Here is a 27680-nt window from a genome sequence, read left to right as displayed (position 1 = left end):
TGAAGGCTCGTCTAAGGCGAGGCATTGCGTGCGGTCTACGACATCGCAGAAGATGTAGAGGGCCTCTATTTTCGGCAAAGTCACCTTAAGTGGCACCCCCCCCCCCCCACGGGCAGCGCGAGCCCCCCCCCCCCCCCCCCCCAACTGATCGTCTTTAGCCTCTAGGCCAAATAGTGCGCAAAGCTCGGCATTCAGGAACGCAACGCCTTTGGACATGAGCGCGATCTTCCCGGTGAGGGGATCCAGCTTCGCGCTCAGAATCTTGCTTTCTGCGCGGTTGATCGTTTCCACGATGGACTCGGCCGTGTGGTGCCCGGCTGGCAGAGTAGCGATGGGCGGAAGGGAGGCTATGGTCGTTATCTGATGCTCCGCCCGAGATTATACTAGCTGTTAAACAGCGAGCACTGCCGGAGCGCCACGAAGCGTGGGCGCCTTATCGGCTGTTCGAAGAAGAGCGTCAGTTCGCCTTCGGTGAACACGGCATGTAGGACCACCATTGTGTTGAACATAGCCCGCCTTCGTGTTTAATAGGGCTGAGCATGGATTTGGAAGGCTGGCGGATGCTGAACGAGGAGGCGATTCCCCGAAGGAAGGAGGAGGAGACGAAGAAGGCGGCAGTTGCGGCGGGAGCCTCTATAGCCGAGCATATCAAACACGCTATAGCCGAACAAATCAAAAAACCGGTTTCCCTAGGTTTCCCTAGGTCTCTGACCCTCGCGCAAAAGCTGCTCTACGCCGTGCCCGCGACCCCCGTGGAGAGCACGGCCTCAGACATCACCCCACTACTCACGCAGCTAGAGATACACGTGGCTGAGGACAAATCATTCACGACTAGGGTCCGAGACATATTCAAAGAGACAACAGTAGTCACGCACGCAAGTAGTCCGCCAAAGAGTCTCGTCGGTGGCTATCGGAGACTTCCTATGGGTACTGGCCACAGCAACTCAACTTTGCGGTCTGGTGCGCAACCGCCGGATGTGGGGTGTCCCTAGTCGACCCCGCTTTCGCCACGCTTCCCTCTGTCATCAGGGGATTTCTAAGGGTTCACGTCTACTTTACCATCCGGAGGATACTCTACGAGCTCGGCGCCCCCCTGCCTGGCGACAACCCGTTCACGCAAAAAGGTAACCCCTACAAAAAGGCCGCTTTCGAGCGTCTATGTATAGAGTTCGGTTTGCCGCGTTTGCGCACTCAAAGGTCTTTTCTTCGCTGAAAGCAAGTGACTTTTACAGTTTCTAGAGTGTTTCAAGTTATCTCATAGATGACTTGATAATTACAGATTTTTTTTATTTCTGGCAGCGCCGGCGTGGGAAGAACGGGCGCTTTTCTCGTGATGGACGCGATGCTGCGCCAGGCTAAGAAACAAAAGACGGTGGACATCTTCAACTACGTGAAAGCCATCAGGGAAGACCGGCCACACATGGTGCAAACATCGGTAAGACAGGCCTTTTAAGTTCGAGCATTGTAGCAATGCTATTATAAGTAGTCTCCGCACACTAGAATTAATCTGAACACTCCCCCAGCTTCATATTTATCCCATAAGTCATCTACAACAGTGCGTAGCGTCAGCTCTCAAAAGCAGAAGATAATATTAGTCACCTCCACACGCTTCGTAGTGTTCATCCAATGAAACACACACACTAATTACCATGCCAAAGTAGTGTCCATCGGTTTCTCAGACCATGCTACCTCAGAACACAGAGCATACTATACCTAATGCTCAATAAGATTTGCTCTTTACTTTTTGAAATATACATCATTTGTATGCACTTAGGAGTAAGCACGCTCAATTAATAATCTAAGGGTAAAGAATCGCCTTACTGATTGTAAGACGCATTGTTCTGCACACAGGAGCAATACGTGTTTATCCACTTGGCTGTCCTGGAGGCGCTTGTCTGCGGAAGCACTGATATTCCTGCTGACAATATGAAGGCCGCTATGGCCAGGCTCTCCAAACTACGGACTCCAGAAAATGTGTCGGGGTACGAGGCGGAGTTCCAGGTAATGTTTAATATTTCCAAGTTATTGTGAAACTGTAGGGTACAATTGTATAATTATCTCTTAAAACGCTGCTATTCCCTTTGTCTATTGGCCACAGCAAGCTAGCACCACATCATGGGAGGCTAAGGCTGTACTTTTCTTGAAATGTGAACAAAAACATAAATAATATAATAAATATAAATAATAAAATATAAATATCGAAATTATTCTTATTTATGTTGCCGTGCGCTCTTGCCATTAGCAATGAACCAAAAAACGTTTATTGAACTAGGTGTTAAATACATACGCGGAAGGGAGGGAAGTTTATTGAACTAGGTGTTAAATACATACGCGGAAGGGAGGGAAGTTTATTGAACTAGATGTTAAATACATACGCGGAAGGGAGGGAAGTTTATTGAACTAGGTGTTAAATACATACGCGGAAGGGAGGGAAGTTTATTGAACAAGGTGTTAAATACATACGCGGAAGGGAGGGAAGTTTATTTGAGGTTTCCTTATTTTTTAAAATGTCCAAATATATACTGTTTACGTCACATTCGCCTTGGCATGAGTCGTCAAGAACTTTTTTTTTATATAAAATTAACTAGAAAGTGAATAGAAGAACGATCAAAGAACTATTATATATTATAATAATAACGTTCGCCTGTATGACATGACCTTCTTATCGTAATTGTTCAGAGGTTGTCAGTCATTGTGCCATCAAGTGTCCCGGATGTAGATGTTTCGTCGGGATCAAAGTACAGAATTTCATGTAAGTCAATCTGATTCCGGTGACGAAACTGTGTCAAACATTCTCTCCGCCCTTTTACAAGCTTTTCTTCACAACAAAAGAGTTTTTTGGGTTTTTTTAAATATGGAACATTAGCACTTTATAGATATCATATAGCGGAAACCATGAAAATCTTGTATATATGGTGTATACAGGTTTGCATTGCATAGATAAAACGTGGCTAAATACGTATCCTGGACTCCTGGATTGTGCATGCCAAACCGAAACTCGTTGAACAAAGAGAAGAGACAACACCCAAAGATATCAGTGACCCTTCTTTTAAAAATCCATATTTATACGATGGCCCCCCTTTAGACCCCCGAAACCAACCCACCCCCCACCCCACCCACCCACCCCAACCCAAACACACACACAGTATCCTCCCCCCCCCCCCCCCCCCCAACTGGATAATATATGAACTTTTCTTAATTTGACTAATTTTTCATATTTTTCTTTGCAGTGATCGACAAAAAGTCTACATTGAAAAGCCCAGCTAAGCGAAAACTGACTGCCTATATGAATGCCAGTTTTGCTAATGTAAGGAGTGTATTTTTCACATGTGGAATTGTCAACCCTTTCGACGTTTTTGCCTCACCTTCTTCTTGCTTCATTTCCAATGTACAATAAGGCATACAGAGAGAAAAACGCATTCATCCTCTGCCCGGCTCCATCGAGTGAAGACATCACGAACTTTTGGCAAATGGTCCTGGATTTCTCAGTAGGCACTGTCGTGATGCTGTACGACACCTCAGAGGGACAAAAGGTACTTATTGTAATAAGACATGACGGAAAAACCTGGAAAACGCGCAATTCCAGATATAGGGAGAAGACACAATTTCTTTAGTGGCTATAGGTTCCTTCTATTACGGACTGATTTTTAAAACACGTGCCGAAGTGCACTAATCCAGATTTTGGCTTTTTAACATCATTTTTCCTTGCCCATCATTGCCCATCAGCTCAGGGGCGAAAAGCTCAAATTTCAATGACACTTTACAAAAAGTCGCATCAATTAAAAAAAAGTCGCACTTGATATTTTGTTTGCTATAAGTTACTAAGTACTCAGAAAAATTCTCCGCCTTATTCGATGTGAAATGGACTTATTTGAAGCGTCACGTCATGTTTTTCCGTCATGTCTTGTAATAATGGTATAATTCACCACCGACATCACTACATTCACCTCCATTATAGAAGATAGGACATAATTACTATGATAATGGCATCGCAATTGCCAACATCACTATAATTATACCAACACTACCTACACCACGACTTTCACTAAACATCACCACCACCATCACCATTATCATCACCATCACCACCACCATCACCATTATCATCACCATCACCACCACCATCACCATTATTATCACCACCATCACCACCACCATCACCATTATCATCACCATCATCACCACCATCACCATTATCATCACCATCACCACCACAATATCCACTAACACAATAACCATCACTACCACCACTATTATCATCATCACGAACATCAGCATCATAACACCACTACCACCATCACAAACTCCACTAACACAATCATCAACACCATCACCACTATTATCATCATCACTAACATCAGCATCATAACACCACTACCACCATCACAAACTCCACTAACACAATCATCAACACCATCACCACTATATCATCATCACTAACATCAGCATCATAACACCACTACCACCATCACAAACTCCACTAACGCAATCATCAACACCATCACCACTATTATCATCATCACTAACATCAGCATCATAACACCACTACCACCATCACAAACTCCACTAACGCAATCATCGACACCATCACCACTATTATCATCATCACTAACATCAGCATCATAACACTACTACCACCATCACAAACTCCACTAACACAATCATCAACGCCATCACCACTATTATCATCATCACTAACATCAGCATCATAACACCACTACCACCATCACAAACTCCACTAACGCAATCATCAACACCATCACCACTATTATCATCATCACTAACATCAGCATCATAACACCACTACTACCATCACAAACTCCACTAACGCAATCATCAACACCATCACCACTATTATCATCATCACTAACATCAGCATCATAACACTACTACCACCATCACAAACTCCACTAACGCAATCATCAACACCATCACTAGGCGCGTACACAGGGGGGTGCGAACCACTATTATAACCATCAAAACCTACATGACCATCATCACCTACATGACCATCATCACCTACATGACCATCATCACCCACATGACCATCATCACCCACATGACCATCATCACCCACATGACCATCATCACCCACATGACCATCATCACTTACATGACCATCATCACCTACATGACCATCATCACCTACATGACCATCATCACCTACATGGCCATTATCACCTACATGACCATCATCACCTACATGACCATCATCACCTACATGACCATCATCACCTACATGACCATCATCACCTACATGACCATCATCACCCACATGACCATCATCACCCACATGACCATCATCACCCACATGACCATCATCACCCACATGACCATCATCACCCACATGACCATCATCACCCACATGACCATCATCACCTACATGACCATCATCACCTACATGACCATCATCACCCACATGACCATCATCACCCACATGACCATCATCACCCACATGACCATCATCACCCACATGACCATCATCACCCACATGACCATCATCACCCAAATGACCATCATCACCCAAATGACCATCATCGCCTACATGACCATCATCACCTACATGACCATCATCACCTACATGACCATCATCACCTACATGACCATCAACACCTACATGACCATCATCACCTACATGACCATCATCACCTACATGACCATCATCACCTACATGACCATCATCACCTACATGACCATCATCACCTACATGACCATCATCACCTACATGACCATCATCACCTACATGGCCATCATCACCTACATGACCATCAACACCCACATGACCATCATCACCTACATGACCATCATCACCTACATGACCATCATCACCTACATGACCATCATTACCTACATGACCATCATCACCTACATGGCCATCATCACCTACATGACCATCATCACCTACATGGCCATCATCACCTACATGACCATCATCCCCTACATGACCATCATCACCTACATGACCATCATCCCCTACATGGCCTTCACACCACTGATATCAAAATCACCACAACCTCAACTAACAATCACGATCATCAACACCACCAACACTCCTATTACCAAAACCATCATCACCTCTACCACCAACACCATCACAACCTTTTGGTGAATTCGGACCCTCGTACGAGCGCTGTGTATCTGTTTAGCGTTACCGGCAGTACTGGCCATCACGTGACGCCAAGAGTTATGGGAAGATACAAGTTCAACTTTTAGACGAGGACGTGGAGTCTCAGATTATCACGAGGAGGTTCGTCCTCACCACCAAGGAGGTGTGTTGCTATGATAATATGGTATAAGATATGTTATAACACATGATATACGATATATAGCATTCACATTTTATTAGATAATTATCCACCAATGAGATTTTGCAAAGCCGGGCTTTCAATAGCGAAGGAAACGATGACTGAAAAATGAAAAGAAAAAGCAAAATTCTACTCGCATTTGAAATTCACACGAACGTGAAGTGAACATACCCCCTAGCCAAAGAAATTCCCCCTTTCCAGGGCGCGTCTAATCACCTCTCTTTCCAGGGCGCGTCTAATCACCTCCCTTTCTAGGGCGCATCTAATCACCTCTCTTTCGAAGGGAGCGTCTAATCACCTCTCTTTCCAGGGCGCGTCTTATTACCTCTCTTTCCAGGGCGCGTCTAATCACCTCTCTTTCCAGGGCGCGCTTAATCACCTCTCTTTACAGGGCGCGTCTAATCACCTCTCTTTGCAGGGCGCGTCTAATCACCTCTCTTTCCAGGGCGCGTTTAATCACTTCTCTTTCCAGGGCGCGTCTAATCACCTCTCTTTCCAGGGCGCGTCTAATCACCTCTCTTTCCAAGGCGCATCTAATCACCCCTCTTTCAAGGGTGCGTCTAATCACCTCCCTTTCCAGGGCGCGTCTAATCACCTCTCTTTCCAGGGCGCCTCTAATCACCTCTCTTTCCAGGGCGCGTCTAATCACATTCCTTTCAAGGGCGCGTCTAATCACCTCTCTTTGCAGGGCCCGTCTAATTACCTCTCTTTGCAGGGCGCGTTTAATAACATCCCTTTCCAGGGCTCGTTTCATTACCTCCCAGGCCGCTTCTAGCCACCTCTCTTCCAGGTCGCTTCTAATCACCTCTTTTTCCAGGGCGCGTCTAATCACCTCCCTTTCCAGGGCTCGTTTAATCACCTCTCTTTCCAGGGCGCGTCTAATCACATTCCTTTCCAGGGCGCATCTAATCACCTCTCTTTGCAGGGCCCGTCTAATTACCTCTCTTTGCAGGGCGCGTTTAATAACATCCCTTTCCAGGGCTCGTTTCATTACCTCCCAGGTCGCTTCTAGCCACCTCTCTTCCAGGTCGCTTCTAATCACCTCTTTTTCCAGGGCGCGTCTAATCACCTCCCTTTTCAGGGCTCGTTTAATCACCTCTCTTTCCAGGGCGCGTCTAATCACCTCTCTTTCCAGTGCGCGTTTAATCACCTCTCTTTACAGAGCGTGTCTAATCACCTCTCATTCCAGGGCGCGTCTAATCACCTCCCTTTCCAGGGCGCGTCTAATCATTCTCTTTGCAGGGCGCGTCGCGGGAAGTGCGTCACTTCCAGATCCTCGGTTGGACTGAGCAGAAGTTACCTGACAAGTCGAGTGTTCTCCGCCTGATAGAGAGTACTCAGAGCTCTCAGCAGCAGTCTGGTAACGCCGCTATTCTAGTTCAGTGCAGGTAAATAAGTCAGCTTATCGTATTTTAACGCGCTGTTTACCGATGTCTAGTGAATACAGCAAGCATTTCAACTCGTCGTAATTTACCGCGCTGCACACCTCTAATGTGATTATATTACGGCATTGTATTCGCGTTATATAGCTGACGTATATGGCCCAAACGCTAGTAACAGCGCTGGTCGTAGTGACACGCTGTTTCTGACGTTATATTATCGTTGACTTGTTTCAATATGACCCATAATGGTGCCAGTCACAATGTAATGCTCGCTGATGACGACATGTTTTTATATATGTTCTATAAAATCCTAGTAACGGCGCTGGTCGAAGTGGCACTCTTTGTGCTGTACTGTCCGTGATAGACAGGGTGAAGGCTGAGCATGTTGTAGACGTATTCCAGGCCGTCAAGGTCCTCAGAGCATCACGGCCGGGAGCTGTCGAATCCCTGGTGAGCAAAGGATCGCAGGTCAACCAGCCCCTACCCTCCTTCCCAGGATCGCAGATCAACCAGCCCCCACCCTCTCTCCCAGGATCGCAGGTCAACCAGCCCCTACCCTCCTTCCCAGGATCGCAGGTCAACCAGCCCCCGCCCTCCCTCCCAGGACCGCAGGTCAACCAGCCCCTACCCTCCTTCCCAGGATCGCAGGTCAACCAGCCCTCGCCCTCCTTCCCAGGATCGCAGATCAACCAGCCCCTACCCTCCCTCCCAGGATCGCAGGTCAACCAGCCCCCACCCTATCTCCCAGGATCGCAGGTCAACCAGCCCCCTCCCTCCCTACCAAGATCGCAGGTCAACCAGCCCCCGCCCTCCTTCCCAGGATCGCAGATCAACCAGCCCCCGCCCTCCTTCCCAAGATCGCAGGTCAACCAGCCCCCGCCCTCCTTCCCAAGATCGCAGGTCAACCAGCCCCCTCCCTCCCTACCAAGATCGCAGGTCAACCAGCCCCCACCGTACCTCCCAGGATCACAGATCAACCAGCTCCCGCCCTACCTCCCAGGATCGCAGGTCAACCAGCCCCTACTCTCCTTCCGAGGATCACAGATCCAGGAACCCTACCCTCCCTCCCAGGATCACAGATCCATGAACCTCACCCTCCCTCCCAGGATCGCAAATCCAAGAATCCTACCCTCCTCCCCAGGAGCGCATATCCAATTTCCCTTTGATACCGTTAATTTCCCTTTGATCCCGTTAATTGCTTGAATAAGCGCCTCCTCCTAAGACGAAAAATTAAAGAATTAGCGCCCCCCTCCCCCAAATAAGAGCCGAATAAAGCTCCGATTTCTCCAATAACTGTACGTTAAAAGAGAATTGACAAGAAAAGACAGTATTACGCGCCAAACCATTCTTTTACTTTTATGTTTCACTTCCTTCAATCACGGGAATAGGATACTTTTTCAGCGATTTATTAATAAATTAACAAAAATGTATCCCCAATTTGTGTTGAATATTGAACTCAGCGAATAAAATATTTCTAACCTTTATCCGAAATTCCTGCTTTCCCAGTTAGAGGTCCCAGCGGAGCTCCCTTTGCGCCGCGTGAGCGGAGCCCCATACCTAAGAAAAAGTGGTATATAAAACAAATATGGTAATAAATATTGGTAACCCATCGACTCGAGTTTTCGTGATGCGATGTCCGTCCGTCCGTCCCTTAAAAGCATCGTATGACCAAACTTGGCAGGTGTCATGTAGGTGTCAAGGGAGGTGCAAAACTGTGGTCACGTGGTTTGTGACGTCATCGATGACGTCACTAGAAGCAAAAAATATGATGACGTCATCAAAATAAAAAAAAATTATATTTCAAGAAGGAAACATTGTATGGCAACCGAACTCGGTAGGTGTCATGTAGGTGTCAAGGGAGGCAACAATGTGAACACGTGTTGTGTGACGCCATCGATGACGTCACTAAAAAGAAAAACATGATGATAATCAAAAACATTCATATCTCTTGAAATAAACATTGTTTCACAACCAACCTTGGCATGTGTCATGTTTGTGTCAAGGGGGTGCAAAAATATGGTCACGTGATTGCGACGTCATCAATGACGTCACTTTAAGCAAAATATGCTGACGTCATCAAAATAGAAAACATTCATATCTCGTGAAAGAAACATTGTATAACAACCGAACTTGGTAGGTGTCATATATGTGTCAAGGGCGGTGCCAAGATATGGTCACGTGATGCATGAAGTTATCGATGACGCCACTAAAAGTAAAACTACTCTGACGCCGAAACATCGTATGACAGCTAAACTTGTTATGCGTGTGTTATGTGGGGGGAGGGGGTAACAAGTTGAGCGCATGATCTTTGGAATCGTGGAAATCGTAAAAAAAAGAAATATAATAATATTTAAATTTTCTTAAGTTATTAAACGAAAATAAAGCAAAGATTTGGTCGTTTGGAGCAATATTGAGCGATAGCATACACGTAAAATACAATATTAGCTTGGGGAACCTGTGATTTCTCTTTTCTAAATAACCCTAGCGATCGTTGTTTTCAATTCTCGAAACATTTGAACGGTACTGTGTAACCATGCCTCTTTAGTGTTCGTAACAAGCCCGAGCCCTCTCCGAACTTTATACTTCGTATTTATGTTCTATATAAAACAGGAAGGGAGTGAAACAACGCTCGATTCAATTTTTCGAAAACCTGCCTAGTTGCGGCCAATGTTGTGATGTCGGTATGAGACATGATGATGAGTGACAGCTCACTTTCTCTTTGAACTTACGGTCTTTTGAGAAAAGGTTGTCGTCAACCGGCTTTGAGACTACGCGACAAGCCCGCATGTAAGCATGGGTAAAAACTACTGAAGCGCCTAGCTGCATATATTAGCCACCGCTACCGCGTCTAAGTCTGAAGTTATGCAGTGGCTAATATATGCAGCGAGGTGCTTCAGTGATTTTTACTCATGCTTACAAACGGGCTTTTCGCGTAGTCACGAAACCGGTTGACGACAACCTCTTGTCAAACGACTTGTATTTAATGAAGAAGTAGATCAAATTATAAGCTGGTCATCGTCTGCCATTTGCTGTAACTTTTTTAATTTAAAACCTGAAGAAACGCAACGGTCCGTGGAAGCATGTTAAAAATTAGCCCCGATCACAGCACTTGTCGCATGCCCCGGCGTGTGTCGGCGGCGGCGAAGTTTAAAGAGAAAGTGAGCCGTCAACTCATCAAAAAAGGATTTCGCTAACTCGGAAAGCAGGAGACATTTCGGATTATTTTATTCGCTGAGTTCAATTTTCAACTCAAATTGGGGGTGCATTTTTGTTTACCCCCGACAAAGTATCCTAATACCCGTGTTTCAATTGGATTTTTTTTATCTAGAGAAAAGACAGATTTTGACGTAAGCGCCTCCCCCGAATAAGCACTTCGGCTGGTACATGACAAATAAACTAACCCGGGACAAGTAACAATAAGTTTAGGCCTTTGTAATTTCAGAATAATTCTTGTCCTTATTTTGCCATCTCCATGGCTACATTCCTTCACAGCTGGCTTCACCGGCGTGTTTCAGATCTTGTTCCCGTAACTTGTGATATTTTTAGAATTCTGTTTTGAAAACTTCTGTTATAGCTACGACTGACTTACCCTGGGTACCAGACCCTCTAGACTTCTCTCGTCCAGTGACGCTCAGCCAAAATGTCGTGACGAGCGGCATTTTGGCTGAGCTTCACTGAACGAGAGAAGTCTGGAGGCTCTAGGTACCCAGGAACGCCTGACTTTATTCAACAAAACCTAATAACAACCATCTTCTCGCCTTTTTTTTTCTCACCAGAGGCAATATGTGTTCTGCTACGAGGCCACAATGGCATTTCTGGATTCCTTCAGCGACTATGCCAATTTTAGCTGACACTAGCATGATACTAATAAACGCATTCCGTGCGATCCCTTCTTGATAGCCAATAAATCATGGATGCTTGCCACACTGTGGGATCTTAGCTTGATATTACATATATTATAAGACAGAAGAATGGTGTTCAGAAGGATCAACAGCAAGAATACAGCAGTTCTTTGATGAGCGACTGAAATCGAACTACTTTTCAAGCAACGATCGCCCCCGCTCCACAGTTGATAACATCCCCCTCGTTTTTACAAAAGAATCCACTGTCGGGATTTTAGCAGAGTTTGCATTTCTGATTACTTCTTGTCGAAAAAAGAAAAAAGATTTATGTGATCGTTTAAACTGAACTTTTTTTTTGTATTTTGAAGTTGTGCGACTTTTGAGACAGCGTAGGTGTCTCAACTCGAGAAAACGATTTATAAAGAAAACAAAGAAACGACTACTCAAACACACCTGCTATATCGTAGATATAATTATATCTAAGCGGATTAAAGTCAATTAAAATTGCCTCATATCTCTTACTATTGTATTCTATCTTTTTGCACTAATTAGCAGCTTATATGTGTTAAAAAATCCGAAGTTTTGGTGATGGGTTCCAAATGGTTTGTAACGAGATCCAATGCACGAAAAACGCTAAAATAGCGCCAAGACTTTTTCAGAATATAATAATCAATTATGACAGAATAGCCTTTTTCGATGAGTCTCAATAAAGTTTGTATTGTATTGTATTGTATTGTATTGTATTGTATTGTATTGTATTGTATTGTATTGTATTGTATTGTATTGTATTGTATTGTATTGTATTGTATTGTATTGTATTGTATTGTATTGTATTGTATTGTATTGTATTGTATTGTATTGTAATAATCGTGGTGAAATCCTCCGTTGTCCTTTGTATTGCCTCTCGGGTAATAATAAGACGTGGCTGAGTGCACCCATGGTGCATTTGGCAGAGCGAAACGAATATACTGTCAGATCACCCCTAGGAACTCTAAGTGCACCCCACGCTTACATTACTGTTGAAAAGGACACCGATCAATTAGTTTAACGCACCAGTTGCTTTTATATGGCTAGGGGTCTTTATATTATGTAATGTGATGAATTTGTTAACAACACACCGTCAACATTCTTATCATATGTACTTTGCCATAAATCCTGAGCTTGACCTTGTTTTTTGCACTTCCATCTCTTTGCGGTTTTTTGGTTGCATCTAAATATTTGAATGTATTCAGGTGTTTTTTATTATTTTTATTCTACTTTGCAAAAGTTAATATTGTTATTGCGTGTTTCGACATTTTGCTATTAGCCGGATATACCATGGCGAACCCAAGTAATCATGGGGCTGTAAGACCTGCACAAAAAAAAGAATAAAAACAAAAGAAGCAACACCAATGATGTTGTTCACATAACAGTTGCTGGAAGAATAATGCACGTTTACGCATGAAGGGTCAAGCTAATAACACAAAATACAAGAACGTCTCATTTGGTTGGTTCTCCCATCCGACTGGTTTTCTCAGATTTTGCATTGGATAGTATTTCACACAGTTTTCCCCCCCAGAGCCTCACAATAAATAAGGTGAACTTACACAATTGGATACGGTTGTCACAGAAGCATGCCGCCACGTTTCTTACTCATTGCCTCTGATTATTAAAGCGTTTATTGAAGTGAGACGTCAAGCATATACGGCGAGGAGCGGGATCTTGGTTATCAAGGATGGATTTGAAATTCGCATTTCTCATCCTGATTGCGTCGTCACTGACACTGTGTAAGTAACATATTTTCATCCTAACGTAAGGTCAAGTTGAAACCCACTTAAATGCTTAGGATTTGTAAGCTTGCCTATATGCATTGTTAATTTGTTTCGAATTCTTGGACAGGAAAAGGCGAACATAGATAATCATTACTCATATAACTGCAAATAAGAGAACGCCGCGCTTCATGCCATCTTCAAAGTCCGTCGATATGAAGAGATAAATAGTGCTTTTTGGTTATTTTTACCTTCATACCAAGCACAGAAGTTTGTTTTGTCATCATTGTTTAGCCATAAATGTCGTCGACGCATTATGTTTATTATGTCTATTATTTGATTCTACATTTCCAAACACTTTAATAAAAACTTATTGTAAAGCTATCAGAGCCTCTTAGAATTTTATTGATAAAAAAGGGTAAAAAAAGAGTATGTATTATATATAATCACCATCTTTAGATCTGTTTACCGATATTTCGAAACAATTTTGATATTCCGGTTTTTAGTTTTCAGGAAAGAATGGAAGGAGCAATGGAAACAGTTGATTATTTCGGCGATTTTACTTTGCAATTGAAATACCAAAGTGCTGCATCAAAATTGAGTGTGCGTTTAGTTTTCTTTTCGAGATTTCGCTTTCCATTCAAAGGGGAAGATGGACGAAGGTACCTTTGTTGTATTGCGTCTCATCAAAATGGGTTACTTTCTTTGTTTGTTTGTTTGTTTTTTAGGTGTTTTTCTTCAAACCAGAGAAATTCGGTTTTGTTTTACATGACTCGGCGTTTTTTTTATGGAAAATTTTTGAAAAAAAACGGTAGCCTTTTCACGACTGCAAAAGAAACCTTCTATGTTGCATTGATATCTACTCTAATGATCACATCTTTGTTTCATTTCTCCCATTATTTCACAAACGCGTAAACGTACGTGTAAACAGATAACATTCCTTGTATAAGTAGAACAGTTTCTCGACATGAATTGGACTAGGCGTTCTTGCACTGATTTCTGAATAGGATTCCTGTGGTTGGTAAGCTATAACGTCACAACAAACCATCTCCCAAAACAAAATGGGTGACTCATTCCAAGCAACTCTCAAACTTCCGAACACAGGACACCACCTGTTACTAGGCTGGTACTATTTAAATACAGTATCACTGCTGGTCTTTCAGTTCATACATCTGCACATAATACTATACATCAAGAAAATTTAACCAAAAACTGTGTATTTTCCCAGACGCGGTAACTTTCATATAAGGAAACTAATATATTCCTTATTTGGAAAACCTGCACGATTCTTGTCATTTTTAGGGCTGCCGTACCGCAGGTGCTTCGCAAACTTTTTCAATTGTATTCAGAAGAGAAAAACAGTGACTGTGACCATCTTTAGTCAATAGAGAAAGCTTCTGAAAAAAAAAAATCCTCGGTACCAGACCCCTAAAACGTACTGTATGGCTCTTGTGCATCCGTGTTAATGTGTAGTTGAGAAAATATCCATACCCCCCTATTGAAGGGATCGGAGGTATGACCCCTCACCCCTCTTGAATTTCCAACCCCCTGGAAAAAAATAAATACAGTAACTGTTAAGAAAAAGGGCATTTACCCCCCTCCCCTCTGGAAATTCCTGGGCGTTTGAACCCCCCATCCCCCCGGAATTTCCATTCCCCTCAATGGGGGGTGGGGGGTATGGATATTTTCTGGAACTTCACAATGTGTATCTCATATGCAATTATTGTTCAGCTGTTGCAGGTCAGTGTATCGAGGTGGGATTTTCAGACAGCTCATATACGTTTAATGAAAATAGTGGTACCGTCACCATAAATCTGAAACGTTCTTCGACTACTTTTGAAGCATTTTCGCTCGAGTAAGTCTTGCTGCGTTATAATACCTTTTTTGCTAGGATGGAAAATGAAAGTTTCTTGACGTCATCACAATCCCCATCCTCACTTTCATCCTTATATTCCCTTCTAAATTCTAATCCCCATCCAGTTTGATTCCCAACCCCTCTTCTATCTACTACTCCATTCCATCCCCATCCTCATTTCCATTTAAAGTATTTTCCATTTAAAATCTTTTCCCTATCCGAGCTCTATCGGCCATCCATAGTTTCTATCCTGTCTTCACCATATCCATTCTGATCTTGTTCCCATACCCCATCCTTCTCAGTTTCGTTATCAATTCCTTAGTGGCAGACACCAATCGCTTTAACTAAAAGTTAGTACACCTGCATATGTTCAATTCCAGACTTCAAACAACGAATAGATCAGCAGTTCAAGGAAACGACTTCAGCTACACAAACCCCACAACTGTATCCTTCGGTATATTGGTCAATGAGGCTACCACTACTGTCTCTATAACTAATGACGTTATTTATGAAGACTCGGAAGAGTTCTACATAAACATCACTGGTGGAGCCGCCCCCAAGGCACTTTGTTACACCAACCAGTTCGCCGTCATCACTATAACGGACGACGATCAAGGTAGATCGTGAGGATATTATCACAGATTATCAACAAGTTGGTAGGCAATTGGTGGGGAGGGATGGGTTTGCCTTGCCTCTACTAGTTGTACATATCCTGAGGATACTATCACTGCTAGTCTACAGAAACTTAGGTATTAAATGGTTGTCTTAAGTGCTTGACATTTTCGCCCAAGAACATTTCGCTCGCAGAACTGTCTGGCGCGACGTAATTACTAGAAATGTAGGGGATCGTATTATTTAAGCAATGGCTCATTCTATCTCAAATGAAAAAAGCTAAATGATGTTCAGTAAATTCGCCATCGTCACATGGTAATCTCTTTTTGCAGCTAAGATTGGTTTCCATGGCGATGCAGTGAGACACGTTAAAGAGGGTGTAGGAAGTGTTAACGTCACGATTGAGAACACGGGATCCACCGCACAGTCCCACACCATGGGGTAAGTCAGAAATCCTCCGCCTGTCAATCAATGTAACATCCTTTGAACAAAGATTGTATCAGTTATCTGATTTGTATTGTATTTCAATCAACGCAATAACGGTTATTCTCAATAGAGGTCACACAAAAAGGCAGTTGTTTGAAAACGTGATTTCTTTCGAGTTTCTCCATAGCTCTAAGTTTTCGACTAAGAGCTACTGTCAGTTTGCTGCCTGGTTTTCTAAGTACTATTTAATCCGAATAAAGCGGTTTCTTTTCAATGGTGTTTTGTTTAAGTGCTTTTGGACAATTGACGTCAGAAAAAATATGTGCAAATGAATCAAGTCGATTGTTCCATCTTCATTTGAATGCATTTGCATTGAATATGGCTCATTGATAATACGACGTTTGAACTTAGCCTCCGCCCAGAGACTCATGGGAACCACTCACTGTCAAAGTTCCGTCCTCAGGATTTTAAGGTCTCGTGTAGTTTCTGTGGTGTTTTCGATGTGTGGCTGGGCCGTAGTAAGGGTTGTCCCCCAACTATAATGTTGTTTCTTTGCCGTTCTCCACCAATATTTCAAGCCCTGCTAAGGCTCCGTGTGCCAAGGGGTCTTTTATTTATATGATCTTAGTTGCTAACACACGCTGCTAAATATTTGTGAACAGTGTTCAAGCGGTCAGCGGAACAGCTGTATCCGGTGTGGATTTTGAACCCTTACAAACCACCATCACCATCCCCCCCTCAGTCTCCACTTATAACGTCACAGTCTACATAACAGATGACTTTGTCGTTGAGCCTAACAAGACGTTCTACCTAACCTTGAACATCACTGACCCGGCGGTTTCCAAAGGAACTACTAACATCACCTTTCACATACTTAATGACGACACCAGAGGTGTGAGTTAATGAATTTCGTATGTAACTATTGTTAGGGATTTTTATGAAGGGCGCTGGTTTCATATCAAAGTCTTAATAGAGTCTTTTACACCGGCCCTTTTCTCATTTCTATAGTCTAGATTTATTTATATGATTCATTCTTTTTTATGAATGAATGCTTTACAGCGCAATATCAGAATAATATCGAGTTGTTTTGTTTGTTTTTTGTTTTTGTTTTTTTTTTACTTTAAAGAAGACTGTGATTAGCCTGTGAGTCTTCTTTTGGTTACAATATCATGAAAGACGATAATGTGGTATCCTTTTGTTCCAGCGGTGATGGGTTTCCAAGGCGACGTTGTTAGGTTCTTGAACGAGAGCGTTGGGAGTATAAACGTGACGATCGAAAACACTGGTTCCACGAAGCTACCAATCAATGTGAGGTATGCTACAAAAAAACATTGGCGATCAAAGAAATAAAATTTGACATTTTAACGTTAAAGAAAAGGACCCGTCACCTTGTGAAGATAAATGAATGTGCAAAAAAATATTAAAAACGATATTCTAAAAACAATTGCTGAGAACAGCGCTTTTAAAAAATTCCGCAATCCCGAGGAAAAAGAGGATCCAAAATGTAGACAAGCAATTTTTTCGATGTTCCAATTTTCTTTTTGTTATGTTTTTTTCATTGATTGATGTTGCCATGGCGATAGCGTGCTCGTCCGGAGAGCGTGCCAAACATGCCAGGCTCGATTGTTGAAAGCATAGCTAGTATGTTGAAAGTAAACACTCGGTGTTGTGTTGAAAGAAGAGCTCAGAATTGTGTCTTCAGGAGTTGACACTTTTCCTTTTTTTTCTTTCTTTACCCATTACCGAAGTTTTCTCGGATTTTTGGAAAATTTTAACTTTACAATACACGAATTAACACTCATAATATACAACACGAAAATTACAATCCCCAGTATTTAGAAAATAGACTCAACTCACTACCGACTCATACGCCGCGATTCTGCGCAGTTTAAGTCCTGTACCGTATATAGTTATTTGGATTGGGTACAGGGATGGTTCTACGTCTGAAATCATTCACAGCGCAAAGCACGGCTGCGCAAGTCGTACTGCACGGCAAAAACACGACACCGATTCAGACGTCAAACTTTTGTTGTGCCGAAAAAAAAAAACGGGACAAGAACCCCTAGATCCGCCTTGAATAAACATTTACCAAAGTATTTACATACTTTTATTCGCAGTGTTCAAGCAGTAAGCGGAACAGCTGTATCCGGGGTGGACTTTCAACCGCTGCAAACCACCATCAACATCCCTCCGTCAATTTCCACTTTCGACGTCATGGTGCACATTATAGACGACTCGCGCCTTGAGGAAAACAAGACGTTCTACCTGACTATAAGTGTCACCGATCCGATTATTTCCCTGAAAAATGCTAACATCACTATCAACGTGCTTAACGACGACACACAGGGTAGGGTATAGTAGCGTGAAACCAGGGTAAATGTACAGTGTCGTAGAAAGGGGTGGGGCACATGGGGCGGGTGTGTATCACCGCTTAATGTAATAACTGCGACTTAATGTAATACTAACGCTAATGTTGTACTAACGCCTGTAAGTTATTATTACATTAAGCGTTTGTATTCAATTAGTTAGTTATCACAGTTATTACATTAAGCGGTAATACAGGGTGCAACCCATCCCAATAACTTTGAAGCCATATAATTTCCGCCTTTGCCGATACGAGTTCTCGGCAATCTCTTTTGATGTGGCCAAATCGATGACAGTGGTGGCATCTTGGACCCTTGTTTCTTCGACGATGCTCACAAGCCATTCGCCGCCCGAACTGCTCGTGTAACGATCGCTCCGTGACTATCGCTATCTTTAGTAACTCTTTTTTTCGATCTAAATAATCAATGAGCCTTTTGCAGGCGTTCCTTGTACACCACAGGACTACCGCAAAACCAAAATTCTTGCAAATGCTTGCAGATATTGACCAATCAAGTTTGACCATTTTCGCGTAGAACGTGTTCCAAATTAATTTGTGGTTTTCCAAAAGCCCAGAAAATATGAAAAATCAGGGTTGTCTGTAGGGTTTTACTCGAAAAAAAAACTAGTTCGAGTAGAGTCAAGTTTTTCAACGGTGTGAAGAAGAGGCTCTGTCCAATCCCTACTTGTTGCAACGGCAATTTCTAAACCCTCAGAAAGAATAAGTGTTTTATCGCTGATCTGAAAGGGAGGACAAAAAAACAACAGAGCCCGAATTTCTGAGTCTTTTATAACTACCCTGAAAATAGTCTGAATTTCGGAGTCTTTTATGGATCCCCAAAAAAGAGTCCGAATTTCGGAGTCTTTAATGGATACCCCCAAAAAGAGTCCGGATTTCTGAGTCTTTAATGGATACCCCAAAGAGTCTGAATTTCGGAGTCTTTTATGGATTTCCAAAATAGAGTCCGAATTTAGGAGTCTTTAATGGATACCCCAAAAAGAGTCCGAATTTCGGAGTCTTTAATTGATACCCCAAAAAGGGCTAATATATTTTATATTATCGTTACAAGGGCAACGCCCTCACATCAATACTTCCAGTGTTATAGAATACACCAAAATCTGGAAATCGACTCTGCCAAATTTTCGTCTTTAATAAGACTTCTTCAGGGCAGACTGAAGAAGGTGAATCGTTACAAGCTTATTTACATCAGAATAGTGGCGCGAGACGCAAAAACATTACAACTGACAAAAACGCGCATTTTCTAGAATAGCGCGCGCTATGGATAAAAAGAATTTACACATCTCTACGTGGGTTCCTACTACAAAAAAAGTCATCACTATTAAGACCCCGCGGGTAGATAGACTTGAGCCGATAAGCCCACTGGCCTTCCCTTTCCCTAAGCTGAGCCTCAGAGTTACACTTATCTATAAGTTGTACCATAACATTATTAAGACCTAAAGACTATTAAGACCTATTATTAAGACATTTTCATTGCGATCATCATTTTTAAAAGTCACGGCTTACGATACTCCCGTCACTGTACAGTAAGTACTAATGCCAATCACTATGCAATTTACAACATAACTTACCAATCATCCATGGTCATTACCCATCATCGGAATCACTATCCATAGCCGTAGCAGGCCTCAAAAGATTGGGGGGAGGCACAATACAAAAACATTAAGACAACAATTGGGGCCACAGCCACGCCCCTACTGGTCATTTCCTTTTTTTTTTTTTTTCAAAATATTGGGGGACACGTGCCCCCAGTGCCCCACCCCTGCTACGTGCCCCCAGTGCCCCACCCCTGCTACGGCCCTGTTATCTAAAATCATTACCACTGCCACCATCATCACCACCACGACCATACCATCATTATTTATCATCGTTAACATCATAATAATAATCACCATCATTACTGTTATCATAATCATCTCCATCAGCATTACTGCATCGTAGCCATCTTCATCATCATCACTATCATTATAATTGTTTTGATTACCAACATCAATTTTGACACTTCTACTCGTTCTTATCCACAGAGTGAAGGCCTACAATGGTACAGCGTACCAAGGGATTGATTACATGTTCTCGAACGAAACGATCCGCCTTGGAGAAGGAGTGCGTAACTACACTTTCAGCGTGCAGATCTTTGACGATGAGATCCTAGAGAACGATAAAGATTTTTTCTTAGTGTTAAGCAGTAACGACCCAATTGCTAACCTTCGACAAACTTACATCAATCTAACCATAGTTAACGATGACAATGGTGAGTTTGCAATAGATCGCTCCGTCATTTATGCTAATCATGTCACGCTCATTAACGTCATGCAAAGCATGTCAAACTCAGTAACGTCATGTTAATCACGTCTTGCTTACTTACGTCATCCTAATCATGTCACGCTCATTAACGTCATGCTCATTGATTAGTATCACATTAATTTTAAATGTCATGCTCAACAAAACTTGCCCGCAATCGACAGTGCTGAATAACGTATGCGCATGCGCGTGTTCTGGCGAAAACAAACACAATCTCAGTGTTGAATCGTTCGAGTAAAGGTACTAAAGGCTGACTTCAGTCGCTGTTTTGACTTACTGTACAGCATTAAAACCGTAATGTACAAAAAAAACTTTAATAAAAGCTTTCAGTTTTCTTAGCATTCGCCAAAATGTGACATTTCGCCGGTAAAAAGCCGCCATTTCAAAACAAAAAGGTTGTTTAACCGAACGGTACTGGAACTAGTCTTGCGTTTTTCAGCACTGGCCCCTCAATCTGTACGATTTCAAACTGACTTATGTGTCACGCTCGAGTCATTGTATTGTATTTTCTAGCAACCATTGGGTTCACAAGTTCATCGGTCACTGTCGCTGAAAATGCTGGAAACCTTTCCCTCCCCCTGACAGTCAAGTCTGGAATCCTGGGAATCCCCATTGAGATAACGTAAGCTTTTAGGCGTACATAACGGCCACCTAACAATCTCCCGTTGCCTTCCTTTCCCTCCCCCTCATAGTCATATCTGGAATCCTGGGAATCCCCATTAAAATAACGTAAGCTTTTAGGCGTACATAACGGCCACCTAACAATCTCCCGTTGCCTTCCTTTCCCTCCCCCTCATAGTCACATCTGGAATCCTGGGAATCCCCATTGAGATAACGTAAGCTTTTAGGCGTACATAACGGCCACCTAACAATCTCCCGTTGCCTTCCTTTCCCTCCCCCTCATAGTCATATCTGGAATCCTGGGAATCCCCATTAAAATAACGTAAGCTTTTAGGCGTACATAACGGCCACCTAACAATCTCCCGTTGCCTTCCTTTCCCTCCCCCTCATAGTCACATCTGGAATCCTGGGAATCCCCATTAAGATAACGTAAGCTTTTAGGCGTACATAACGGCCACCTAACAATCCCCCGTTGCCTTCCTTTCCCTTCCCCTCATAGTCAGATCTGGAATCCTGGGGATAATTATGCAGTGCTAGATCAAGACAGTGTTAACCATGTACGAAAATGATCAAGTTGATTATGATGATGCGTCAATTCAGGTTCGCCATTACTAACATCAGTGCAAGCTCCAGCCGTGACCATCGCCTGCACTATTCATCCGTGACTTTTACTCAAGAAGAGCCTTCCCAGCATGCAACAGTCACCATCATCAATGACGCCACCCTTGAAAACACCGAATCGTTCAACATAACCGCCACGACTACCTCACCCCACGTGACACTGAACTACAGTAGCGTGACCGTCACGATAACAGACCACGGCGATAAAGGTACGCACAGCATTATCCGGTTATGGAGTCCTGTGGAGTTTAAGCGGGAATCGAGGCTTTGGGTGGCAGACGTTTACAGCCACTGTACCCCATTACCTGAAAAACGGCTCATTTGATTATTCAGCTGAGGTTACCTAGGTTACAAGCCTGTCACAAATTCGTACCTAGTACCCACGAGGCACAACCGAAAAGGTTGCTGGGAGGGTCTTACTTTTGTATATTTTGAGCACTTGTTGCCCGAATAGAAATACGCATACCAGTATTGTCGGCGTCATAAGAATTGTGATGTATATGCGTTCCAATATTCAAAATGACAGTAGCAAGAGAAAATGATGAAAAAATAAGAAAAAATATTTATTTTTCTTACACGTTTAGTGACCTTTGGTTTCGTCAACAAAACCGTGAGTGTGGCCGAGAGTGAGGGGAATATTACGCTGCTAGTGCGCAAGACCGGAAACACGTCAATACCTTTGGACCTAGGGTATGAGAGAAATTAAAGTATACATCGAAATCACTATTTTGGTAGCATTGGCAAGGGGGGACACGGAATAAAAGGGCAAATCAGTCCAGGCGGGGAGGAGTAGGTATGAAGTTATAAAAATGACGACGCTTGGAATGGGCGGTCCTCAGGTTATCGTCACTTGAATAGACAGGCGTTATAGATGCACCAGCCTCCTGCTACACGTTTACAGACAAAGGTCCCTTTCTAGCACCCCCTCCCCCATCATACAAATATTATCCATGTACCTCCCTCTTCTACAATGCAAAAATCCAAGTACCTCCCTCTCCTCTATCATACAAATATCCAAATACCTCCCTTCTCTATAATACAAATATCCAAGTACCCCCCTCCTCTATCATACAAATATCCAAGTACCCTCTTCTATCATACAAATATCCAAGTACCTCCCTCTTCTATCATACAAATATCCAAGTACCCCCCTCCTCTATCATACAAATATCCAAGTACCTCCCTCCTTTATCATACAAATATCCAAGTACCTCCCTCTTCTATCATACAAATATCCAAGTACCCCCCTCCTCTATCATACAAATATCCAAGTACCTCCCTCCTTTATCATACAATTATCCAAGTACCTTCCTTGGCCAACTGGTCGGTTTGTCAGCCATTATGAGCCACTGCCTATAATTTTTAAATATGCTTCGATCTGATTTCGATCTATGACTGTGCCCTGAAGGTGAGAAGGTGATTCAACCCCCTAGGCCTGTCAATGCTTAACCTTAAAAGGTTTTGTCTCATTTTTCGAAGAAGTCTTTTTCTGTGTATCAGTATTTCAACAGTCAACCTGAATGCGTCTGCGCCGGGCGACTTCACGCATAAAGAAATCGCCGACACCTTTGCTGTAAATGAAGACTTGAAGAGCTACACATTTGCAATCCACGATGATCACGTGACCGAAGGCACTGAGTGTTTCATAGTGAGGCTGAACGTTTCTCGAGCGAATGTTCTGGTTGACCCGCGGGATGCTACTGTTTGTATCACAGACAATGATAGAGGTATATATTCTTGTTAGGTGAAAATTCAGTAGATCCAGAGGCTAGTTTCTCGAAACACCCGAGAGTTCTCGGGCCCGAAAACGATTTATTCCTTAAATTCGAAAAGCTTGCTACAGTTGCTAATTCCTATAAAATTTATGGTATCTAAACGTGTTGAAATATTGTCAAACATCGGATTTTACCACAAAGATTCATGTAAAGGATGATTCTCTTTATAGATTTACAGATTGTGATCTTCTCGGGCCCGAAAAACACATGTCTCAAATATTAAGAAAGTTTTTGGGACCCCGCAGTCACCCGAGACTTTTCGGGTAACTTTCTGGCTTCAGCAAAACTTCGAAAATAGCCCTTTTGAGCGTAATCATTTGGAATATGAACCAAGAGGAAGTTAAAACTTTTCTAAATCATGAAAGCGGTTCTCAAAAAGAAAAACATGCGAAATTTCGGGCAAAAATGCAAAATAAAGTTTCCGGGCCCGAGATTTCTCGGGTGTTTTGAGAAACGGGCGCCAGGGGAGAAGTGCACATTTTGCTTATATATAGAGGCTCACAATTATAGCCAACCTGTTAGTCTCTTAGTGGAGAGTGCGATATATACAACGTAGAGTTTCGAGTCAACCGTAGACTTGAAGTGTTTTTTTTTTTTTTTTACCAGTGAGCATTAGTTTTGTTTACTTGAACATCACTATCGAAGAGCAGAAAGGCAGAGTCACAGTTCCTATGAGAAAGACTGGACTGGCGGAGGTCCCTGTCTCAGTGAGGTACGACGATCATCATCATCAAAATCCTCATCGCCATCAGCATCATCATCAGCAACATCATCTTCACCATCATCATCATCATTCTTATCAACATAATCATCATCATCATCAACAACAACATTAACATCTTCTACGTCATCATTAGCACTACTTGTTGTGTCATCGATTTATTGCTCAGTCTTCCGTACCAGGTTCATTCTAGCCTACTAGTAGGCGTTTGTTGGTGTTTCCACGACGAAAACCCCGCTTTCCCGTGTTTTGGGCGCCATCAAAGGCAAAGATGGGGGAGGGGGCTGGGGATGCCTTTTGCTCTCGCATCCAGCTCGCGCGCGGCCATAAATCCAAGATGGCGCCCAAAACACGGAAAAGCGGGGTTTCCGTCGCGGAAACACAACAAACGCCTGTATCGCAGGCTCGCAGGCCCAGGCGCAGTATCTAGTAGGCTAGGTTCATTCAGTATCCGTCTCTTTTCCCAGGGTACCTCAAAGTTATCTGTCCCTCGTCCCAGGCTCATTCACACTTATCTGTCTCTCCTCCCAGGTTCATTCACACTTATCTGTCTCCCGTCCCAGGATCACTCACACTTATCTGTCTCCCGTCCCAGGTTTATTCACACTCATCTGTCTCTCGTCCCAGGATCACTCACTCTTATCTATCTCTTGCCCAGTTTCATTTACACTTATGTGTCTGTAGTCTTAGGTCTATACACAGTTATCTGTCTTTCGTCCCAGGCTCATTAACACTTATCTGTCTTTCGTCCCAGGCTCAAAGAGGTTCAGAGCATGGTGTGGACAGCAATGATTAAGGCCGACATCCGGGATTTCAAAGATGACATTATCACGTTCGCCCCCGAGCAAACCGAAGTGTCTGCTAACATCACGATCGTGACCGACAGCATAGCGGAAAGTGACGAGCTCTTTTCGATTAGTTTCACCCCTGTAGACCCCACAAAGGCCGTGGTAAACACAACGCGGGATACCTGTGTCGTGCGAATAACCGATGAGTATGACAACGGTATGCAATAATTCCCTTTTTTAACGTCTTGTTGCAACCTCTGATAAGACAAACTTATCTATTTGTTATTCTAACTTATTCTTTAATTTTTTTAAGCTGTTATTTTTCCATTCTGTATTGTTTTCTTTTTTAACCAAAGGATATTTTTAGACTTTTTGAAAATATCTTATTGTTCTTGCAGAAGAAGCATTAAAGGCGAAACAGCAAAAGGAGAAAGGTAAGACTTTAGTTTGATGCTTGGATCTTTATCTTCAAAAAGTACCCAAAACGCACCATTGGTTCTTGGTAGGTCACATAGATTAAGGTGACCACTGTCGGGTTCACGCTACTAGTTAGATGAATACTGCGGTGTAGAGTCATATTATTATAAAAAATCTTTTTTATCCTCTTGTACGTTTCGATAGATGTCCTAAAGCAACATGTATGTTTTTTTTTTTGTTTTTTGTTTTTTCAGAAGAAAAGGAAACATCCAGGATTCTGCAGATTATACTGATTGTTTGCACAGTAGTGCTAGCTGTCACCTTAATCGCGATAATCATCGCAGCCGTTTGTCTTTGTAGATTAGGACGTACTAGTCGCCCATTGTAATCGAGTCACGTAAAGGCACCCGACAACACAGGCCCGTAGCCAGAGGGGTTCGGAGGGTTCGGACGAACCCCCCCCCCCCCCCCACACACACACACACCCCCCCCCCCCCAAATTCGGCTTGAAGGTCCGCTAAGATTTAACAAAAAAATATAACGTTTGGCTAGACATATCGTGCACATCAAGATGTCTTTAAATAGAATATAAAGATCTTTTTAAAATAATTATCTTTATATTACCATAAATGTGGACTTTAAAAGCACACTAGCATACACACATTGGCATCCACCCTATTAATACCATTTTAAATACAAGTGAAGTTATTTGAAGTATTGATTGCCTTATGTAATAAGGCGAGGAGAGGGGTATACCAGAAGTTTGGTCTGCTAATAAAAATGGAAAAACGAACCATCCCGCTTAAAATCCTGGCTACGGGCCTGCAACACGGTATTGTAAGGGACTCTGCATCATATAACAAGGGGGGGAGGGTGGATGAGGGATGAATTGGATGAATGGGGAGAGGACTTAAAATTGTCGTTGACAAAAAGGCGTCCACCAAATATTGTTTACAGCAACAAACCTGACACGCACTAGAGTTTAGTTTCATCTTGTTGGTACTTACGTATTGTTTATACTTACCTTGTTTGAAAACATAATTAGCTTTTTGAACTTTTCGTTTGTAACTCTTATTTTTGAGTATCTGGCTCTTATATTTATCACAACCTTTTTTTTTTTAGTAGTTTAGTTTCTCTTGCGTAAGACGTTTGACAATTTAGAATATGACTGTGTAAAAAGTATATGTGTGTGTCTTGATTACGCATTAACCCCCGGGACAAACCAATCAAAACATATGCTTACAAAACATATGAGTGCTAGTAGTCGCACACACGCAGATATACTTCGACTTTAAAAGAGTTTTTGCTCGTCATAATTTACCGTTACTGTCGAATCCGTTGTATCGCGACGCCGCATTTTCAAAACATCGATTTGTTTTTGTCCTTTCCTTTGGCCATCTCTCGCCTAGTGCAGTTGCCTGGCTTTGTGTCGCGTCACTGTCTAGTTTTCGACCAGAGGATAGCCAGGGAAGTGTACAAAGCGAGACTTTGATTGGCTCAGAATGATTTTAATGACGGAACAGAAAACCAAAACAAATCGTGTTTTGAAAACGCGGGTCGCGATACAACGGATTCGACGAGGGGGGACTGGGTAGTTTGAGTAAAACCCCCCTGGGGGCCGCGGCGGCCCCCTCCGACCCCCTCCCCCCCCCCCCCCCCCCCCCTCAACCCCATCTTAGGCTTGGGAGGCGCGGCGCGCCCCTCCGAGCCCCCCAGCCGCTACCCTCCTTCTATATATCAAGCATATAATGTTTCACGTACATAAATAGTTAGGGCAATTGTTCATGTAGGCCGGGCGCGGTTCGCGTACACGACTCTTTTGGGCAATTTCGGCCGTAAATACAAAGCCGCTGGCGTGGCGTTTAAACCTGAGTTTTACTCGAACA

The 27680-nt window shown here is 43.0% G+C and overlaps 3 protein-coding genes across 5 annotated transcripts; all 3 read left to right on the top strand.

The window, feature by feature from the left end:
• Window positions 1-1277: 1277 nt before the first annotated feature.
• LOC125561355 (receptor-type tyrosine-protein phosphatase alpha-like) lies at window positions 1278-11706 on the top strand. Its single transcript, XM_048725574.1, has 9 exons — window positions 1278-1435; window positions 1852-2001; window positions 2680-2752; window positions 3231-3307; window positions 3399-3533; window positions 6147-6269; window positions 7548-7693; window positions 8002-8137; window positions 11464-11706. The coding sequence occupies exons 1-9, from the start codon at window positions 1334-1336 to the stop codon at window positions 11536-11538; spliced, it is 1017 nt and encodes a 338-aa protein (XP_048581531.1). The 5' UTR covers window positions 1278-1333; the 3' UTR covers window positions 11539-11706.
• A 1281-nt stretch (window positions 11707-12987) lies between these two features.
• LOC116609239 (sodium/calcium exchanger 2) lies at window positions 12988-18627 on the top strand. 2 transcript variants are annotated; one of them, XM_048725573.1, is made up of 8 exons: window positions 12988-13105; window positions 13184-13295; window positions 15009-15132; window positions 15513-15748; window positions 16077-16185; window positions 16833-17062; window positions 17375-17483; window positions 18288-18627. In XM_048725573.1, exons 2-8 carry the CDS (start codon window positions 13244-13246, stop codon window positions 18526-18528), a joined length of 1101 nt encoding a protein of 366 aa, XP_048581530.1. In that variant the 5' UTR covers window positions 12988-13105; window positions 13184-13243; the 3' UTR covers window positions 18529-18627. The 2 variants fall into 2 exon arrangements, with proteins under 2 accessions (XP_048581530.1, XP_048581529.1); XM_048725572.1 differs by having other exon boundaries at window positions 12988-13295.
• A 1961-nt stretch (window positions 18628-20588) lies between these two features.
• Window positions 20589-26269, top strand: LOC125561354 (adhesion G-protein coupled receptor V1-like). Of its 2 annotated transcripts, none has more exons than XM_048725571.1 (9): window positions 20589-20801; window positions 21365-21473; window positions 22073-22302; window positions 22678-22783; window positions 23594-23820; window positions 24475-24580; window positions 25344-25594; window positions 25776-25811; window positions 26052-26269. In XM_048725571.1, exons 1-9 carry the CDS (start codon window positions 20618-20620, stop codon window positions 26180-26182), a joined length of 1380 nt encoding a protein of 459 aa, XP_048581528.1. In that variant the 5' UTR covers window positions 20589-20617; the 3' UTR covers window positions 26183-26269. The 2 variants fall into 2 exon arrangements, with proteins under 2 accessions (XP_048581528.1, XP_048581527.1); XM_048725570.1 differs by having other exon boundaries at window positions 26049-26269.
• Window positions 26270-27680: the final 1411 nt, after the last annotated feature.

The sequence above is a fragment of the Nematostella vectensis genome, chromosome 3 (genome assembly GCF_932526225.1).
Source record: "Nematostella vectensis chromosome 3, jaNemVect1.1, whole genome shotgun sequence".
Lineage (NCBI taxonomy): Eukaryota > Metazoa > Cnidaria > Anthozoa > Actiniaria > Edwardsiidae > Nematostella > Nematostella vectensis.
The sequence above is the reverse complement of the archived record's forward strand: the minus strand, read 5'-3'. Positions and strand labels throughout refer to the sequence as shown.

Bases quoted from the DNA above. Each gene is read 5' to 3' on its own strand.
- LOC125561355 (XM_048725574.1), top strand. From the start codon at position 1,334: ATGGACGCGATGCTGCGCCAGGCTAAGAAACAAAAGACGGTGGACATC. The intron at 3,308-3,398 runs GTAAGGAGTGTA...ATGTACAATAAG, and splicing joins TGAATGCCAGTTTTGCTAAT to GCATACAGAGAGAAAAACGC. The intron at 6,270-7,547 runs GTGTGTTGCTAT...TTCTCTTTGCAG, and splicing joins TCGTCCTCACCACCAAGGAG to GGCGCGTCGCGGGAAGTGCG.
- LOC116609239 (XM_048725573.1), top strand. From the start codon at position 13,244: ATGGATTTGAAATTCGCATTTCTCATCCTGATTGCGTCGTCACTGACA. The intron at 13,296-15,008 runs GTAAGTAACATA...ATTATTGTTCAG, and splicing joins TGCGTCGTCACTGACACTGT to CTGTTGCAGGTCAGTGTATC. The intron at 17,063-17,374 runs GTGTGAGTTAAT...CTTTTGTTCCAG, and splicing joins ACTTAATGACGACACCAGAG to CGGTGATGGGTTTCCAAGGC.
- LOC125561354 (XM_048725570.1), top strand. From the start codon at position 20,618: ATGTTCTCGAACGAAACGATCCGCCTTGGAGAAGGAGTGCGTAACTAC. The intron at 23,821-24,474 runs GTATATATTCTT...TTTTTTTACCAG, and splicing joins TATCACAGACAATGATAGAG to TGAGCATTAGTTTTGTTTAC. The intron at 25,812-26,048 runs GTAAGACTTTAG...TTGTTTTTTCAG, and splicing joins GAAACAGCAAAAGGAGAAAG to AAGAAAAGGAAACATCCAGG.